This window comes from Cheilinus undulatus, linkage group 1 (assembly GCF_018320785.1).
Source record: "Cheilinus undulatus linkage group 1, ASM1832078v1, whole genome shotgun sequence".
Classification (NCBI taxonomy): Eukaryota; Metazoa; Chordata; class Actinopteri; order Labriformes; family Labridae; genus Cheilinus; species Cheilinus undulatus.
In genome coordinates, this window is record NC_054865.1 from 6,806,003 (window position 1) to 6,825,147 (window position 19,145).

At 38.7% G+C, this 19,145-nt stretch overlaps 2 protein-coding genes across 2 annotated transcripts; both read right to left on the reverse strand.

The window, feature by feature from the left end:
• Nucleotides 1–6,757: 6,757 nt before the first annotated feature.
• LOC121511528 (membrane progestin receptor beta-like) lies at nt 6,758–8,251 on the reverse strand. Its single transcript, XM_041790271.1, has 5 exons — nt 8,015–8,251; nt 7,765–7,877; nt 7,504–7,660; nt 7,198–7,413; nt 6,758–7,069 (listed from the first exon to the last, which is right to left on the reverse strand). Exons 1-5 carry the CDS (start codon nt 8,249–8,251, stop codon nt 6,758–6,760), a joined length of 1,035 nt encoding a protein of 344 aa, XP_041646205.1.
• Nucleotides 8,252–10,327: 2,076 nt separating this feature from the next.
• On the reverse strand, nt 10,328–15,921 carry il17a/f2 (interleukin 17a/f2). Its single transcript, XM_041792189.1, has 3 exons — nt 15,858–15,921; nt 13,543–13,715; nt 10,328–10,556 (listed from the first exon to the last, which is right to left on the reverse strand). Exons 1-3 carry the CDS (start codon nt 15,888–15,890, stop codon nt 10,328–10,330), a joined length of 435 nt encoding a protein of 144 aa, XP_041648123.1. The 5' UTR covers nt 15,891–15,921.
• Between the last annotated feature and the right edge of the window lie 3,224 nt (nt 15,922–19,145).

Sequence of the window (19,145 nt, forward strand, 5' to 3'; positions counted from 1 at the left end):
TTGTTAAATATGAACTTGGTAAATGGACCTGAGCTTGTAAAGGGTGATAGCACTTGTGATCCCAAAAGTCCACTGGGGGTCAGGAAGTGTGGAACAGCCATTAGGACTGAGCGGGAACGAAGGAAAGTTAGTACTTAACAGCTCTAAGTGAATCACTACGATGCCATTATCATCAGAAATATCTACGTACATTGAATATAACCCACACACTTTACAAAAAATGAGTTTTGGCACGGCTTAAAAGATCTACCTGGTGTGCAGGTGATCAAAATCACTATTACTTAGTCCTGCATACCTCCTAGAGTCTAGCATCGTCTACTCAGATAGAGAGAAACAAGAGACTAGGAGTCTTGTAAGGCTAGCTGAGCCTCTTTAACATATAAAACAATCTTAATTCTGTCACAAACATGCAATGCTTGTGCAACAAAATGGCTCTCTTATGTTAGCTGAGGTAGCTAGCTGCCATTTGAGCACCAGTTTTCTTTTCTCCATCCTTTGTCACTGTTAAATTCACATTTTAAAAGCAAAACTGATACCAAGTGAAGAGCCGTTTGTGAGCCAAACACTGACTTCTACCAAGCTGAGCCAAATCTGGATCTCTGGATCTCGCCCAAACGAGGAGAAAGATTGGAGGCTGGTGAGATGGACCTCAGAGAAGGGCTAGTTAAAGGTTTGTGAAGAGAGGGAAACATTGTAATATCATACTCTAAAAATGTGTTAATCTTATCTTGACTAAAAGAATTGTGGTTTAAAGCTAAAAGAGAAAATGCTAGTTCTTGAGCTAGCAGCGGTGCTATCATGAGTTTTTGTTGACAAAAGCAAGTCTTTGAGATATCTAGCAGCCGTTTGTGAAACTTCAAAATTTGTCTGTAGGCAGATTACATAAAAACAAGTGGGTCTCATGCATTGTGAATATTTTATGACATAAACCCTGGTATTTAAGCCTAGCTAAGCTCAAAGAGGATTTAGCTGAGCATCCAACCAAACCAAACCGGCCTGATTTACATGTTGTGTCTCAGAGAGAGAGCTCTGAGAATGCGGTACAGATGGTTTTGAGCTGTTTTTTTAATGTGTTTAATAACTTTTAGAGTATAAGAACTGTTCTGTTATTTTCTGATTGTGACAAGTTGGCTAAAAGCTCGCCAGTGACTCATAACTTGGGTGACACTTTCTGTGTCTTCAGTTTTAGCTAATCTTAGCTTAAACTTACTCTACGTATCTCTTTTCTGCGTGTCAGTTGTTGTTCGCTCTGTCATGACAAATACTAAAACAAACAGTGAGAGTCATTTCTATTTTTACTGCAGTTCCTGCGTCCTCGGGCAGCTGGGACTGATAATCGTATTAAAGCCCAAATCAAACTGACAGTGGAACATTATCAGCAGCTCCACCCAAACACAGCAACTGACACTGAAGGCTTGACTGGTAGAGCGAGGCCTGAGGGAGCTGTGGCGGGGAGATAACACCACCCGCTGTACAGCCAAAGGCTATAAATTATTGTCTACTATCGTGTCTGGTCATGCAGAAAGTTTCAGTTTTATTTGTGGATATTTTAAGTTCTCAGCAGCTGGATTTCTGCCTCCACCCCAAACAGAGCAGTTTCCTTTACCAACAACTTTCAACCTCAGTTTAACTGCATGAAAACAGGAAATGGTGGTAGTTTAGCACTAATTGTTATGGACGACTGTAACCACTATTTTAGTTATCTCTGTTTTTCCGTTTTCAATCACACGTCAAGTCGTGAAAAAAATAGCAAAGGAAGTCATCAAACTGTAAAATATCCTGTGCTCACAACACAGTTTCTTGCATTAATAAGAACATTTTGAGGTTTCACTAAAAGTTTAAGGCCCTCCTGTAAAAGTTTTTCATGTAAATGTGAAACTCTTTGAGATACTGTGAGACTCAACAGCAGAAATTCAGGGTGCAAACACAAATGTTTCTCATGATTGCAGTAGATTGCATTAGATGGTTTCTTTTTTCTACTCATGTTACCTGAGGGGCTCCATTTGATAGTCATACTTTATTTTTTCTCCTTGTCTTTTGTGCTTTTGAAGGAAAAAGTAAATAAATCCCCAAATTTAACAAGGATGCATTGGACTCCAAGGTAGTGAGACATTTTGATCTAAAATTGAGGGTTTGTCATTTTTTTTAATTTAATGCCTTCATGAATAGGCATAATTACTAATATTGATTTAATTATCTATTATTAATTAGTTGATTATTTTTTATTATTATTTCTGTTTCAGCGTCACCCCAATAGTCCTAAAGGCATTTATAAACAAACAGGAATCATATGCTCAAAGGGGCCTTAAGACAGTCATTTAGTGAACTTAACATCTTAGGTTAACAGTTAAAAGTAATTGAAATGATTAAAATATGTAATTTTCATATAAATATGGGCCAAGAATAAATAAAAATAACTTAAAATAGAGTTTGATTATCCATATTGATCAAGTTATTGTTAGGTAGATGTCTATAGGTTCTTTGCAAATAGAATAAAAAATAAAATCTGTTTGGTGGCCATGTCTGAACCATGTTTGAAACACAAGATTAACCATTCTTAATTCTTAAGTGACCCGGTTTGGTTCATTGCAGTTTTGCTAGGGTTTAGCTCATTAAACGCTGATCAGTGTTTTGTTACAATACTGTTAGAGGGAATTAGTTAGTCTGGTGTTAGGGTCTTGTAGCAGTGTGACTGAAGCAGGGTCATGACTGACATCACACACTGGGGGACGTGGTGGCTCTGACTGATCAGCCTTTATGAGGTACACCAGTGAAGGTGGAAAAGAGAAGGTGAAGAGTAATGGACGCCAAGTGTGAAGGACACTGAAACTCACTACTCCTAAGACAAAAAGACAGATTGGGAACGCTGGATCTTTTTCTTCTTCGATGTTGGGAGAACGTCATAACTGAGTGGACAACTACGAGAGCAGGCTGGGAGGGGTTAGTCTTGCAGCCTAACAGTTTCCTCAGCTTTTGTCTGTCCAGTCTCACTCATTGTGATTGGAAATCCATCTCTTTTAAGAGATCCAGATCTTTTGGCTTCGCTCAGTGGAGCTGGTTGTTCCCAAATGGCTCTTCACTTCACTCTTCACAGTTTGGCTTTATTTTTAAAACATGTGGATTAAAAATGACAAAGGCTGATGAAAGAAAACTGGCACTCAAACTGGAGCTAGCTAACATGCAAGCTAACATAGAACAGGCTCATTCCTCAGTCACTCACCTCACAAGGTTTATTTGATTGATAGTTGAACAACTTTTCCATTTAAAGTGTGTTTGTGATAAAATGAGGACTTTTAATGTGTCAGAGGAGCTCAGCTAGCCTCTTAGCTCAGTACAAGACTCTGGTCTCCCGTTGTCTGTGTAGAGATCTGCAGGACATTGGTATTGATCTTATCTGTGCAGGTAAATCAGTTAAACTGTGGGGGAAAAAACACTCTTTTGTAAACTGTAGGGATAATACTCAATGTATTTAGAAGTTTTCCGATGATAATTGTAGCGTACAGGTGCATTTAGAGCTTTAAAGCACTAACTTTACAGCAGTTCATTCCTAAGCCTCCCCCACTTCCTGACCCCCATGGAGAGGTTATCCAGGATCACATGATTGCAAACAACCTATAGACCTTTTGAAGTTCCAGTCTGTTCTGATCAGTTGTGCTCCCATCCAGACAGCAAAAGGGACATGTTACTTACTGGATGAAAGTGTTACTCTATCTAGTAATCTATGTAGTAATCTGTGTAGTGCACATTCTGTACATGGAAAGTTTACGTGATGTCATAATAGTGAGGTACATGCAAACGGTCTAGACACACTGAAACAGTGAACTAGTGGATTACTGTGTGTGTAAAATAGCAGTAAATGCACATGTTCTGATATTGCTTTTTAAAACTTTTTTGAAGTTCCACCTGGTCCAGAGAGAGGTGTGATTGGTTAGAATGATGCTCTTATAATAACTGATGAGTCTGTTGGTTATCTGAGTATTTATATCTCATGTTTATCCCATAGTTCTCTGGCTCTGACCCTGAAGAAATACATTCAGTATTTAATTTACCTGACCTTTGCTTCAAGCCAAATGTCAAAGGGCCTCATGGACCTCTTTGCTAGAGCCTCAAAATGACTAAAACCGACCCAACACCTAAACTCTTACTCCACTCCAATCAGTTTCAAGTCACAGTGACATGATCAACTCTCAGGACTGTTTGTGGAAGTAAGTCTGTTTAAAGTGGCTCAATCCCAAAATCCACATTCACAGACACACAGTCAGTATAGGCCAATCCCAGTCTCCACCCTAGAGCCTAAACACTGGAGTCCCATGGACGTCACTGATGTCAGGGGAGCCCCCTGTGAGAAATGGGACAGCCCGTAACGTCACATGTATCCTGGAAACACGTGGCCCAAGTAATAATAGAAAAGAGGCCTTCATTATAAATTTGTTTGTCCTGCATTACAGTGGATTCTTATTTTATTTTAGCAAACTATGAAGCCATTGATTTTATCTTTTTTATTTAATTTGAGAAGAAAAAATGAAATAATTAAAGACAAAATGAGAGACAGAGCAGTCCAATGCATGTGTATTTCTTTGATAGATACATGTCCCTGCACATCATCAAAACTTTAAAAAGCATAAATGTTTGTGAACACATGACTTTGAAAACACAAGCAACTCTTCAAACATGATATTCAGAACCAATTAATTGAATTTAGTCTTTTTCTTCTTATCACATTTTACAGTGTGGAGTTTGAGATTCAGCCTATGGAAAGGAGCAAACGATGCACAATAGTTTAAAGGTACAGTGTGTAGAATCTTGAATTTTAGCGACATCTAGTGTTCAGATTTTAGAATGTTACCAAAACATCACATCGCTAAGCGACGGGAGCCTGTGAAGACCGAAAAGGATCATGAGCCAGACATCATTTACAGCAGTGACGAGGTGAGGGTTTATTCATTCATTTTTGTAACCATTATTTTATAGATTATAGGTCAGTTGTAAGCTCGTCTGCCTTCCAGGTAGATTTCAGGACTGGCGGGCAGGTTCATATTTAAAAGTCGCAATTCGCTCTTTCTGTCCCTAAAACGTTGCCGTAGACAACGTTTACGTTCGTTATGTCAGCCTCCTTGAGCGTGACCAACGGTTATGTAAATTTTAAAAGCTTTTTTCTAATTTTGTAAAAAGAAAACGAAAGTTTTAAGGGGATGATTGGACGCTTATTTTAACATACTTCACATAAATATATTAACATTATATCCCATTTACACCGTTTCTGTTCGGCGAAATAGAGGCCAAATTCTACACACTGTACCTTTAAAGCTTTTACCACTCCTGATGCGTCCTTAGTGAATGAGGCCTTCTCTGTAACAAAGACAGAAATATTTTGAAAAGCTCATGTTTTATCTCATCAGTTGCGTTTACTCCCAGAGGCCAAAAGAGGCCTGGGTTCCCCAGTTTATTCAGAGAACGCCAGCCCTTCCTTTCAAAGAGTCTTTTTCTCGTTGCTGCTCCTTTTATTTTCCCTCTATGTGTGACACAGCAGCCCTTCAGCTGTTACTAGGTAGTTGTGTGGTGAAACTACAGTAGCCATGGATATTTTTCTGCTTCCACATCTAAAAGGAAGCCATATATATGTGGATATATATATATATATATATATATACACATATATATATATATATAGAAAATTAGCCAATCGGATGAGACTATGTTGATGACCCTGCCACACTGTGATCATTCAAGACTCTGTCATGGAGGCTACTCTCTGGTTTCACACCTATTATATAGCAGCATGACAGCAAAGTGACTGACATGGAGTAATGAGAAAGCACCCTAAGACCACCTGCAAGAACATTAGCATGGAGACAGAAGACTTGAAGTTTTAAGTGTAAAATAACAGTTCTTAATTACCAACAAGGGGTGGGAAGTAACTAATTACTTCTACTTAGATTACTGTAATTGAACCGCTTTTTGTACTTATACTTTATTTAATATTTTGAATTCAGTGAAGGGCAGTATTGAACTTAAATACATTTTTAAAAATTTTAAGTGTTAAAAAAAAACACCTAAAGCCAAAACGAGGATGTTCAAGCTTTCTGTCATCAACATTAAATGGGCTAGTAGATTGATCTGATTACACATGACTGTTGGTAGATATTGATTCCACATTCCATTCTAAAACAGCTGTCATCTTTAACTTTAGGTTTAGTCACACCTAATAATAATCAGCCTGGTTGGAGATCCATACTTTCTTGTTAGTACACATTAAGGAAAGACCATGTTTTACTGCTCAAGCCTCTTAGGTAGCCAAAAGTAGCTACTCAGTATTTTTGTAATCTTTGACTGATCTTCTATTTACTTTTACTTGTGTGGATTTTTGGACTAGTGCTTTTACCTTTACTCAAGTACATTTGAACTAAAGTAACTGTACTTTTACTTGTGTACAATAGTCTAGTAGGCCTACTTTTCCACCACTCACTACAACTACTATAGAGAGCAGGGGCGTAGCTAGGGGATTTGGGCCCCCCAGAAAGAATATAACAACCCCCGCCAAAGTCCTAAAGTCGGAAATGCAATCTTTATTTACATTTCAAAGGGATGCAACAATATTCTAGAAAGCCATAATCGGCTGTAATTAAATTCCCCTGACAACAAAATTGTGGCTTGTGAAACTCCACAGTGGCTAGTAACTTTTAGAAACTGCTTCCACATCAAAAACACAATAGTCCACAGCACACAACAGACATCTGTTCTAAAAGTTTTTTTTCTTCTATCTTTGCTCTTTCATCAGCTGATCCTGAACTCGCCTCCTCATGGAAAGCGCCGTCATTGTGCAGCACAGTGTCTGGCAGGGGAAAGAGATACAGGCCAGTAGGAGGCGCTCCTCTCCAAACTGTCTGACCAGTGCAGGCCGTCTCCACAGAAAGTCCTCAAATAGCGCCTCCTGCTGGACCAGCGTGCAGAGGGACAGCAGGATGTGGAAGAGCTGGTGGCTGTGGCCCAGGGTGTCGAAGCTCCCAGGGGAGAAACACTCAGGTATGGGGCAGGAGAAGAACAGAGCTGAGATGGGAAACAGCACCATCTGTTGGAAAAATTATAGGCAGGAAGTTTTTTGTGTTTATGCCTGGAGTTACTTTGGGCATCCAGTTTTAGTCTTCCAATCTAAACAGTAACAAAAGATTCTGTTTGATGACAGCGGTGCAGAACTACCTGCAGGACATGCAGTGGCAGTGCCGGATTGCTCGTCCATCTCTGGGTGATGAGACGGTGAGCGACAGGGCTGATGTCCACCAGGTAGGCCACACCCAAAGGCACCACCTGACAGAGCCTCCTACAGAGCGGGTATGGCCTCCGGAAATGAAGCTTTGCATAACAGCATGTGGTGCAGGAGAACCAGGCAAGGAGGGCAGCAGCCGGGAGGAAGACCTGCAAAAAAAAAAAAAAAAAAAAAAAGAAAACATCATAAGAAACTCCAAATGCACTCAATGATAATAGATGTAATGCACAATAACAGACCTGTCCCAGCATGCTTTGTGTCCAGTTGATGTCAGAGCTGTAAAGGTACAGAGCCAGAGCACAGCCATATTGGTAGACAGCCATGCCGACGTAGTCCAGAAAGAACAGGGAGTAATGAGCCTCCTCTGAGTGTGACTGGAACAGGTGAGCCGCAGCACTGCAACATGAAACCACAGATTTATTTCATTTATTTATTGGGTCAGAGTGAGGATTGGTCAGTGTACATTTATTTTTACTTGTGAAGTTTTGTAGTTGGCTCACCTGCAGCTCAGGTATGTGACAGCAGAGAAAACATAGAGGACCAGAGGCAAAGAGGAGACATCCACAGAAAACCCCTGACCTTCAGGACCCTGCAGTCGAAAACCCAGAATCCCCTGAAGAGGTCAAAGATCAGACATGAGGAGGCTGAACCAACTGGCTTTAAACATCAGTGTGTCAAATCTGAGATTAAACAGTTAAATACCCCTCCTTTGAAAATGCTGAACATCATGAACCTCATCACCACGCAGACGGCAGCCAGTAGGTGGCTCCACGCGTTCATCGTCTCATTATGGATCTGAAAGAGACTGAGGGCGTAGCAGCGCCATGGCAGACCCACAGGACGGTACCCGGACTGGATGAACCGCTCTCGAAACAGAAGAGGGACATCAACGTCCCGGACAGTGGAGGGGAGGGAGGGGAGGAGGCGGTCCAGCAGACTTTTAAGGGTGATGAACAACGATGGAGGAGCGAATGATACCAGAGGCATGATGGGAGGAGGTTTAATCCAGCTTTTTGACCTGAACACCTACCAGTTTCTCAGAAAACCTGATGAAACAACACAAACTGAAGGGGAAAACACAATGTTAAAATCTGGCTGCAGCAATGAAGATTCTCTTGATTTTTGTTGTGGTTAGAATTGAGAAATAAAACATTTGCAGGATTATTAAGAAAATTTTTATCATCAGGCAGTACATACATTCAGAAGAAAATGGTTAATAGTCTTAGTTTTGGGCTTGGTTTATTAATGTTACTAAAAAGATAAAATCTCAGGAGAAATGCTCTCCAGAAAACAAAATTATCACAGAGACACAAGTCAAAACACACGATAACGACAGCTCACAGGTAGAACAGTCCTACCTGAATCCAGCTAGGCATCAGTGAGCTTCTACAGCACTGCAGGAGTCATTTACTTCTCTGTTTTAAACGATTCTATCTCATTAACCGCTGATCTGTCCAGTGTGTAAGTGTTGTTGATCTGTAAGAGTTACTGGCTGCTGCAAAGTTCAGTTCCACAGACCACAGGCTGCTGTCACATGCACGGCAACATGCACACACACCAAATTTCCACAATGTGTTCTTGTTCGGCTAATTCTGTCTGATTTCAGACTGAATGAGTTTTTCTCAGCGGAGGATTTCAGCCATCATGAGACTCAACACACTGCAGACACACACAGAACACACCCCGACTACAGCGGTGCCTATGAAAATATTCACCCTTTTGGATGTTTTATCCTTTTATTGATTTTATACATCAATCATGGTCAACATAATTTGGCCTGTATGACAAAAAAACGCTTTAATGTCAAAGTAAAAACACATTTCTATAAATGAATATCAATTAAATAAAAATATGTAACGTAGAATAAGTGCATAGATATTCATTCCACTTCAAGTCAGTATTTAGTAGATGTGCCTTTAGCTGTATTCCTAGCTCTGAGTCTGTGTGGATAGGTCTCGGTCAGGTTTACACATCTGGACACTGCAATTTTACTCCATTCTTCTTTGCTAAACTGCTCAAGCTCTGTCAGGCTGTACAGGGATCAGGCATGAGCAGCTCTTTTCAAGTCCAGCCACAAATTCTCTGCTGGACTGAGGTCCGGGCTTTGACTCTGCCACTCCAGAACATTCACCTTGTTGTCTTAAGATTGTGTAGTGTAGTTTCCTCTGTATGCGTCAGGTCATTGTCTTTCTGGAGAATAAATCTCCTCCCACACCGTAGTTCTCTAACAGACTGAATAAGATTGTCCTCCAGGATTTTCCTGTATTTTGCATTTTAAAATTTTTTTTACCCTCTACCTTTACAAGCTTTCAAGGGTCTATAAACTGAACCCCAGAGGATGTTCACTGCCGCTTATACTTTTTTAAGGACATTTTCTCTGAGTTGTTAGTGAGTGGAGTGTTATTTTGTCTTCATGGTGTAATGGTAGCCAGGAATACCAATAAAACAGTGACTGGACCTTTCAGACACTGGTGTCTTTATACTGCAATCACTTTAGACACATTCACTGATATCTTCATTAGACTAATTTTAAACACATTTTATCTAGTTGAAGTTGCATTTCCACTTTCAAAATAAAAAATAGGTTTTTCTCTAAACACAGAGTAAAGTGCTTTAAGCTTAAGACAGTAGAATTACAAAATAAAAGCATAATAAACAAGTTTGTTAAGAGAATCTTGTCTGGGTTTCTTATGAAGAAAAAGCAGCTAACTGTGAATGAACTGCTGAAAGTGTTAAACAGTGTGTTTGGTGTAAAACTTGCTTTAAAGCTGTGTCCCAATGCACACATACTGGGGAGTTGGTGTTTGCCCTTTATAATATACCCCCCATGCTCCTGCTTTACCCTCCCAATAAACTCTGATGTCCCACAAAAGAAAAAGTCACATCATACTCTTGGTTTGAAATAAATGTTTTATTTTTTACATTTAGGCTAATCTTAATTTTTCCCTTGTGAGATGCAGCACAGCAGACTGATCCTTTAAACAGTTTAATTATACTTTTATTTATATAGAAAATGTCTCTGATTAAACTAAATAAATTTATTGTTGGTTTGGGAGTTTTATCTTAGTTACTTTTGGTCCGGACACAGGTGCAGCCCACAGCCACAGACCGGTACGATGCCCTGTAGCAGCCTCCTCGGCCCTGCCGCTGGAGGACCAGGATGTTCTGGTAGATGGGGACTGAGTTCAGGCTGGTCCCGTCTTCCTGTTCTGGGTTAGGACTGACACAGAAGGAACTAACGCACTCAGCCTCCCAGATTGTAGAGCTGATCTGGTTCTTCACTGTGGACGCCCTGAATCAAAAACAGGAAAATCAGTGTCTCAACATCTGACTGAATGCAGGAGACTCATAAAAATAAAAACTTTTCTAGAATGTTATCCTACAATAATATCGAATAAAATTCATATACAGATCTATCAGATCTCCAGTTTTGATAATCATGTGGTCTGTGGCCTCTCTCTTCATTTAAGTCAATGTTTGAATTTATTCAATGACACTATGTTACAATAATTTAGTTTCTAGATTAAGAAACTTTGTTTATTTTTTTGCTGTATTTGTAACAGTAAAGCAAAAATGCCAGCTTTTAAGCCCTCATGTGTGACTGAGGTTTGATTTGAAAATTCTTTTTAGATAATGCAAACAATGAATAAAACTTCTCTTTGCAGTTTTTGTCAACCTTCACAATATTGCCCAAAAAGACTGCCACAATTACACTGATCTAAACTGGGATCTGAACTATTCATTAATTTAAAGAGTCTTAGAGACTCCTTAGTATTTGTGTATTTGTGTGGGAACACAGTGGCCTTCATAATTGTCAAATGGAAGAAATTTGGCACAACCAGGACTTTTCCAAGCAAGGCTGCATGTAAGGGAGGATAAAGGGGTGAGCCTTCTGGGGCCAAGCCAAACTGGAGGCCCATGAAGATCAGCAAAATCATGGTCAATTGTAAAGTTAGACTGTGATAACCCTATTTTATTGTACCCTGGATAACAACCATGCTTATCAAAGCAACTAAACATGATCTTCATTCATATACGCTGAGGCCTTTTCCAAATGCAAAGCCCTTTTATTAAAAAGAATTACCCTTTTTTAGTAATGTTAACGATGTGGATGGATGCACTGAACTATTAAATGATGTCAGGCTTTATAGCTCAGCCATGATGTGCACAAATGTCAGGATACCAGAAAATAAAATAGAGGAAACTGACAGAATTTCTTTTTTAATAGTGAATAATTTAAAAAACTGTGAAAAGAATGGGTGAAAAGTGGCAAGAATGTGTCCATCCGACATTACAACAGACATCATCCAGTTGCATTGGTTAGTAAGGCACAGGTTTATAGCAATGTCTTAAAGCACTAACCCCACCCTACCCCAGACCCACCCAGTTCAGGTCTGAACTATACACTAATGAATGACACACTCAACGCACAGACACATCCATCCATTTTCTACACTGCTTATCCCGTTGTGGTCACTGTCATTGGGCAAGAGGTGGGGTACACCCTGGACTAGTCGCTGGTCAATTGCAGGGCTGACACATAGAGACAGACAACCAGGCCAATTTAGAGTGATTAATTAACCTGATAAGCATGTTTTTTGTGGTGGGAAGCCAAAGTACCCAGAGAGAACCCACGCATGCACAGGGACAATATGCAAACTCAGCACAAAAGGCCCTGACCAGGATGCAAACCAGGGACCTTCTTGCTGTGAGGCAACGTCGCTAACCCCTGTGCTGCCATGCAACCCTGCAAGAATGGGTCAAAATAGTGAAGAAAATGGCATCAGTGCATTAAAAGTGGCAAAAAATAGGCAAAAAAAAAGCAAAAATGGGTGAAAATTGGCAAGATGGGGTAAAAATGGAAGAAATGTTCTAAAAGTGAAAGCAATGGGGAAAAATGGGCTCATAAAACAACAAAATGGGAGAAAAGTGGCAAAAATTGCGTTACATGGCAAGAAATTGGCAAAAGTAGCAAAAATGGGTTAAATACAGCAAAAAGGGGCTGAAGGCAGGTAAAGTGGGCAAAAAGTTGCAAAAAGATGTTGCAGAAATGGGAAAAGGGACAGAGAGTGGTAAAAACAAAAGCAGGAAAGAAATGGTTAAAAAAGGGCAGAGATGAGATTAAAGTGGCAAAAATGGGCAAAGTGGCAAAAATGGGACAAAAGCAGCAAAGAATGTGTTAAAAGTGGCATAAAGATGTGGTAATAATGGATGGAAAGAAGTAGTGAAAGTAGTTAAAAGTACCGTTAATAAATCATTCCAGCATCAGAACCCAATAATACTTAGACAAACTTTTCAACACCAAAATAAGGTAAATGTTAGCCAGGATGCTAGCACCAATGCTACTTATCAAACACATGTTGATATCAATAAATCACAGCTGGGGAGGGCCCTGTCTTTGGGTTTTCAGGGGCCCAGAAAATTGTGTGGGCAGGCGTGCTTTCAAGAGCTGGTCGCCTGGCTAAACTGAGCAATCAGGGGAGAGGCAACCAAGAACCTGATGGTCGCTATGACTGAGCTCCAGAGATCCTGTGTGGAGATGGGACAAAGTTCTGGAAGGACAAATATCACTGCAGCCCTCCTCTGATCTGGGCTTCATGGCAGAGTGGCTAGACGGAAACCTCTCCTCAGTGTAAAACTCATCAAATCCTGCACAGATTTAGCAAAAATCTCCAAATAAAGCCATGAGAGATGAGTGCCTTTCCAAATCATGTCCAACCAGTTAAATTTACCACAGGTGGACTCCAATTAAGGTGCAGAAACATCCCAGTAACCATCCAGAGAAATGGAAGGATCCTGAGCTAAATTTCAAGGTTTTCTTGCAAAGGGTGTGAATACTTATGTCAATGTGATATTTCAGTTTTCTATTTTGGATAAATTTAAAAATATGATCTGTTTTTTTACTTTGTCATGATAATGTACTGAGATTAGATTAATCAGAATTAAAATGATTCTTTGTGACTGTAGCATCAGGCTGCAACATAAAAAAACTGAAAAACACTGAGGGGCTTCTGAATACTTTCTTAATGCTTAGTATATGGATTGGGTTTTTTAGACAATAACCATGAAGGCGTCATGTTATTGACACTCTTTTCTGGTAACCTGGCACCCCAGATAGACTGTTTCAAACATTTATTGCATGGAAACATGAAAACCGAAAACATGGAATCTGTCTGAACCATCTTGGAGCTGTTGGAGTCTGCTAATTATTTTCAGCTGAAGTGGTGGTTAAAGACAGGATATGAAAAGGACTGCTATTATCTTAACCCTACACAGACCTCCATATCCACGGAGACAGAGATCTGACGTGGATGTCCCCGTTTCCTTCAGCTGAGGAGATGACCTCTGAGGAGAACGTCAGGTTGGAGTGACAGCTGTGAGGAGGAGAAGCCTTAACAGTGGAGGGCGATGAGGAGGAAGAGGGCGCAACCCACAATACACTGCAGCATATCTGAGAAGAGATTTATATTGTTAGTGTCCTGCATTGTGTGGTTTCTTTGGAAATTAGAAAATAAAGCTAGAATTAATAAAGCCAGACATCATTTCTGTGGCTTTTCTAGGAACATTTTTCTCTAACACCAACTTTCTGATCATCTGGGTAAAGCCCAGCATTGGTGCGAGGACCCTACTGTAAATGGTAGATGTTGTGATTTTTCTAGCAAATAAACTGATAATTTAGATATCGACATATGCTCTAAAACTCACCAAAATTTGCAGATATATAAATCCGGATGAAAATGTAGATATTTCACCGAGTTTGAGTACATGCATTAAAAATGACTCCACAGCACCCCTAGAGGCCTTTTCGAATAGCGTCTCCAGACTGAGCTGCCCGAACATCAGTAAACATCAGTACATGCACTTTCTCTGTGTGTTGTATCGCCTTTGTCTTTCATGCACAAATAAAAAAACTAATTTACCATCTTTTTTTCAATGCACCATAAGTGCGATAATAAAGGGTAAAGGTCATATTTTGCCCTTTGTCAGTATAAAGAGTCAAAGTTATGAGACAATAAGTCATAACCATATAAAAAGTGAGATAAAAGTCAACATTTTTAATTTTAAAAGTCTTAATTTGGAGATACCTTTTCATTATGTGATGAAAAGTCAAAATCATGATATAAAAAGTCCTATATATGAGATTAGAATGCTAAAATTATGATTTAGCATGTAATTACTAAGGTGTAAAATTAAAATGAGAACTTTTTTCTCAAAATTAAGATTAACTATCTCATAATGCCATTCTGTTGGGTCATCACATGAATTTTTATGTTGTATTTTTGACTTTTTAAAATGTCAATGAGTTTCTTTTTTTTATCTCATGTTACTTTTTAATGATAAATTCATTTATTTAATATTTTATTATGACTTACTACCTCAAAATATCAGCATTTTCATAAGACTGTTATCTTATAATATCTACTTTTCATTTTAAGTTTTTATTGCATAAATTTGACTTTTTGTCATAATGACATTTTATCTCATCATTGTGAGTTTTTATTAAATAATTTTGAGTTTTATCTTATAATTTTGACTTTTTTTCTCAAAACTTTGACTTTTTTCTCATACTCATATATATTTATTCCACAATTTAAATTTTTTTGTCTTATTATTTCAATTTTTAATCTCATAAATACGATGTTAAATCTCATTATTATTTTTTAATGTCAAGTTTGGATTTTCATCATATTGACCTCTAATCTCATCATTGTGGGTTTTTATTTAATAATTCTGACATTTGACTTTTTTTTTTGTATAATTTTCATTTTTTTTAAATCAAAATGAGTTTTAAACTCATCATTTGTGTTTTTATTAGAAAATGTTGACATTTATTTCCAGAATTGTGGTTTTTAATGCCCTAATTTGGATGTTTTGTCACATAATTATACATTTTAATCAACAATTTCAATTTTCAATCTTATTTTTTAATCTAATGATTCCAATTTTTCATCTCATAAATGCCATGTTTAATATTATTATTATGTTTATATTGCATAACTTGGATTTTCATCATACTGACCTCTAAGCTCATCACAGTAGGTTTTTATTTTAAAATTCTGACATTTGACTTTTTTGCATAATTTTGATTTTTTAAAACTCATCATTATGAGTTTTTATTTGATCATTTTGACGTGTTTTTTCCAGAATTGTGAGTTTACATCAAAATTATTAGTTTTGACTGCATTATTTTATTATTAGAAAAAAGACCATAATTCAAGTACAAAATATGTTCAAGCATAAGAAGTATTGAAAAGTTAATCACAAATCGATGAAACTAAAAGAATAAAGTAACATAGTATTAAATGTTAATGAACAGTAATTAAATTGAAAAGTAACTAAATACTGAGGTAACATCTGTAGTTAGAGCTCTGTTTGTAACTCCATGTAATGATATAAATCTGAATAAACCAGTCCAGCTAAAACAAAGTCACATATTTAAGTGTCATCCAGGTAAAGTATGATAGTAAACATGGCTGCAACTGTTTATTTGTGCCATGTTTGTTTCATTAGATTAAATATCGCTGATGTTGTCTTGTCTGGTAGAGAAAGAGATTCTATCATTGCCGTTTTGGTTAGATAAGTTCATGCTCACCAGCAGGGTGCAGGCGCTGGGTCTCATCTTCATGTTGTCTGTGCTGTTCTGCCAGGCGTCTTCGTGCAACGGCTGCAGCCTCAGGTGTATTTATGATAAGGATGTGACCATTGATCTGGTTACAGCAGATTCCTGAGAAGATAAACAGGCTGAAAGCAGGGGGGAGTTTCCTGTTACCTCTGCACATCATCAAAAAGAGCTAACTGATGTAATTGACCCACTGATAACATCTCTGACTGACTGATAAGAAAACAACAGAAACCTCCGCGTGCAGACAAAGGCATCCAGCCAGCATTTCTGCTGATTAACATCGAGATTATTTTTTTAAGTCAGTTCCTAGAGATGCAGAAGATGTCAGTGCAGCTGAAACGTGCACCAAAGATGCCAAGTCAAAGTTTCGATATGACCCTGAGGTTCCCAGAAACCTTGATGAAATGATAAGGGGCAGTAGAGACAGATTATAATGTGATACAGTTTATGGTAATAATGATGGCATTGATATTTATCACGATGCCATGACTAAGACTGAAGCAGTGACTTTATCGCTGTTTAAATTTTGTTTTAAGTTCAAATTTTGACAAAATATTTTATATTTCTGAGAATCACCGTTATGAAAAATGAGACTGACTACCCAGAGGAGGAGGGACCATGAAATAAATATTTGTTTGGCTTAGATTTAGATAACCATCATAGGGAGGATAAAACAGGATAAGTGAACATGATTTCTAACTCATCCTTAACCTCTAAGAATAAAAGATGCTTATGAACAGACATTAAAAGCATGGCTGTATATAAAGACTGTACAGACTACACACTAACCCCATTGAATTCTGAGGGCAGGTTTTGTTTTTTGTTTTTTTTTTTTGTTTTGTTTGTTTTTGTTGCAACAATTCAGTTATTTACAAAAAGTAAATAACAGGTGTATAACATGTTATACACCACCAGAAAGCTCCAATTCTCAGGATTCTGACCACGTAAACCATATCAGGATAAAATCACAGCAGACACAATAAATGCATTTGTCAGACTACAAACAAACAATACTAAAAGTGACACACTTCAGGATGTTACCTTTCCAAAGACACCTTGTCTCTGCTTGTACTCCAAATGGTTCAGACCCAGCTTTCAATTTAGTTTAGGTATTCCTGGACAGGCACTTTTGACTGATTTTACCCATGATTCTTAGCAGTTAAAGACGACAGATATTACAGGTCAAACAATTCACAGAGGCCGCATGTTGGTTCTTACCTCTCTATCAAACCATGACTGTGTCAGGATGAATACAAGTACCACTTCAGCCCTAAGACACTTTATGGACAAAAGTATTTGGACACCCCTGTCAATTTTTTGACATCAGGTGTTCCAACCAGACCTGCTGTGACAGGTGTATAAAATCAAACACCTACCTCCATTTGTGGTATTAAATGGGTTTTTGTAAAGAGCTCAGTGACTTAAAGTGTGGTACTGTGATGGATGCCAACTTGGCAACAAGACATTTAGTGAAATTTCATCCCAGCTAGATATTCCACTGTCAACTGTAAGTGATATTAGAAAGTTTAGGAGCAACAGCAACTCAGCCACAAAGCAGAAGATCACATAAAATCAGAGTGGGGTCAACGATCACTAAGGTTTGATGCATAAATGCCGTCAACACTCTGCTGATTCCACTGCTGAAGAGTTCTGAAGTCCCACTAGCATTAATCTAAGCACTAAAACTGTGCAGCAGGAGCTTCATGGAATGGGTTTCCATGAGATTATGGACCAGGCCTTCTGGTCCAACATCAGCACCTGACCTCATAAATGTTCTACAGAATGAATGCGCACAGAAACACTCCAAATTCTTGTGGAAAGCCTTCCAAGGAGAGTGAAGGCTGTTAAAGCTGCAAAAGGTTTAGTTTTTCCACATGAATATCTAATCATTAACCCATGGGTTTTTGATTTTTATTTTATCATAAGCTTTTAATTCCTCCATTAGAGAGAGTAGAAATAATACCAGCAAAAGCTTGTACATTTCTCAATCTTAATTTTGATACTTTGCAAGTTTATGTATTGTCGTATTTAATATTTCATTCCTGTACATTGAGAGGAAAGCTAACCAGAGTCAAAGTCCTTGTTGCGTACTTGGCCAATTAATACATGTAGGCTACCACTGTCGTCAAAGGAGGACAGGGAAAAGCTGAACCTCTGGCTCGCCGAGCAGGAGAGGCAGATGCAGACAAAGAAGCCGAGGCTAAGCTTAGCTAAGTCGTGGTAAAAGAGGAAAGGGGGGCTAAGAGAAAAGCAGCTGAACTGCTACCCTAAACTGCTTGCCTAAACACACAATAGCTGTAAAACAGTAGTGATTAGACGTAGAAAGAGTACATAAAATTAACTGTAGCTTGATCAGCGCTTAGAAAACCTTAGCAGAGCATCTGCAGTAGGAGGAAATGACAGAATATGCTCACCATACGCCAGCCATACTGATGGATGGGGTTGTGAGGGGGAGCAAACTGAAGCAAAAAACAGCAATTTTTGAGTTTTATACAAAATCCATACATTTTAATAATGATGTTGTGGTTCCAGTTTCGAACCAGTATACCCAAGAAGATCTCTGAGAGGTATGAATGACAATTGGAGCAACAGGGAGGTTTGCAAGTCGAGACGGACATACATCCAGACATAGAGACAGACAGCTCTCCATTTATAGTAGTAAGATTAGACAGGGGACAGAGTCAGAAACTCTCAGGGGAGAGGTAGAACAGGGAATGATGTGGAAAAGGAGCCACAAGTGGGATCATGGCTAGCTGAGGACGATAAGGACAATAACCTCTGAGTCAAACAGACCAACCACCAGGCCCATACACTGAGACATTTCACTAACTTTTCTCCCTATAAAGGTAGTATTTGTTTTAAATGCTTCACTCTTTCCTGTAAAGTTTTTCTTTTCTTTTTTTTTTTTTTTTTTTTTTCATTTTTTCACAGGTAAAAAGCACAATCAGGATAAGTCTTCAGGTCAGGTCAGGTCTGGGAACATATCCCAGTTCAGCACTTCGCCACATCAACCTTGGTCCATACTGCTCTGGCATCCTGATGGCCATCCTCCAAGCCTGTGCCAGGCCCATGTCCCATCTCTCCACCCTCCCAGTTGCGGTCTAGGACCCACTGTATGGACCAGCCCATCAGGTTCTGGACTCCCTGTAAGCAATGAGCTGGATCAGGCCCAGGAAAGTGTACATTAAAGTGCCATTAAAAGTCTAAAAGTCTTCTATCACAATAAAATAAATTTACGGTCAGATTTTTTTACATTCT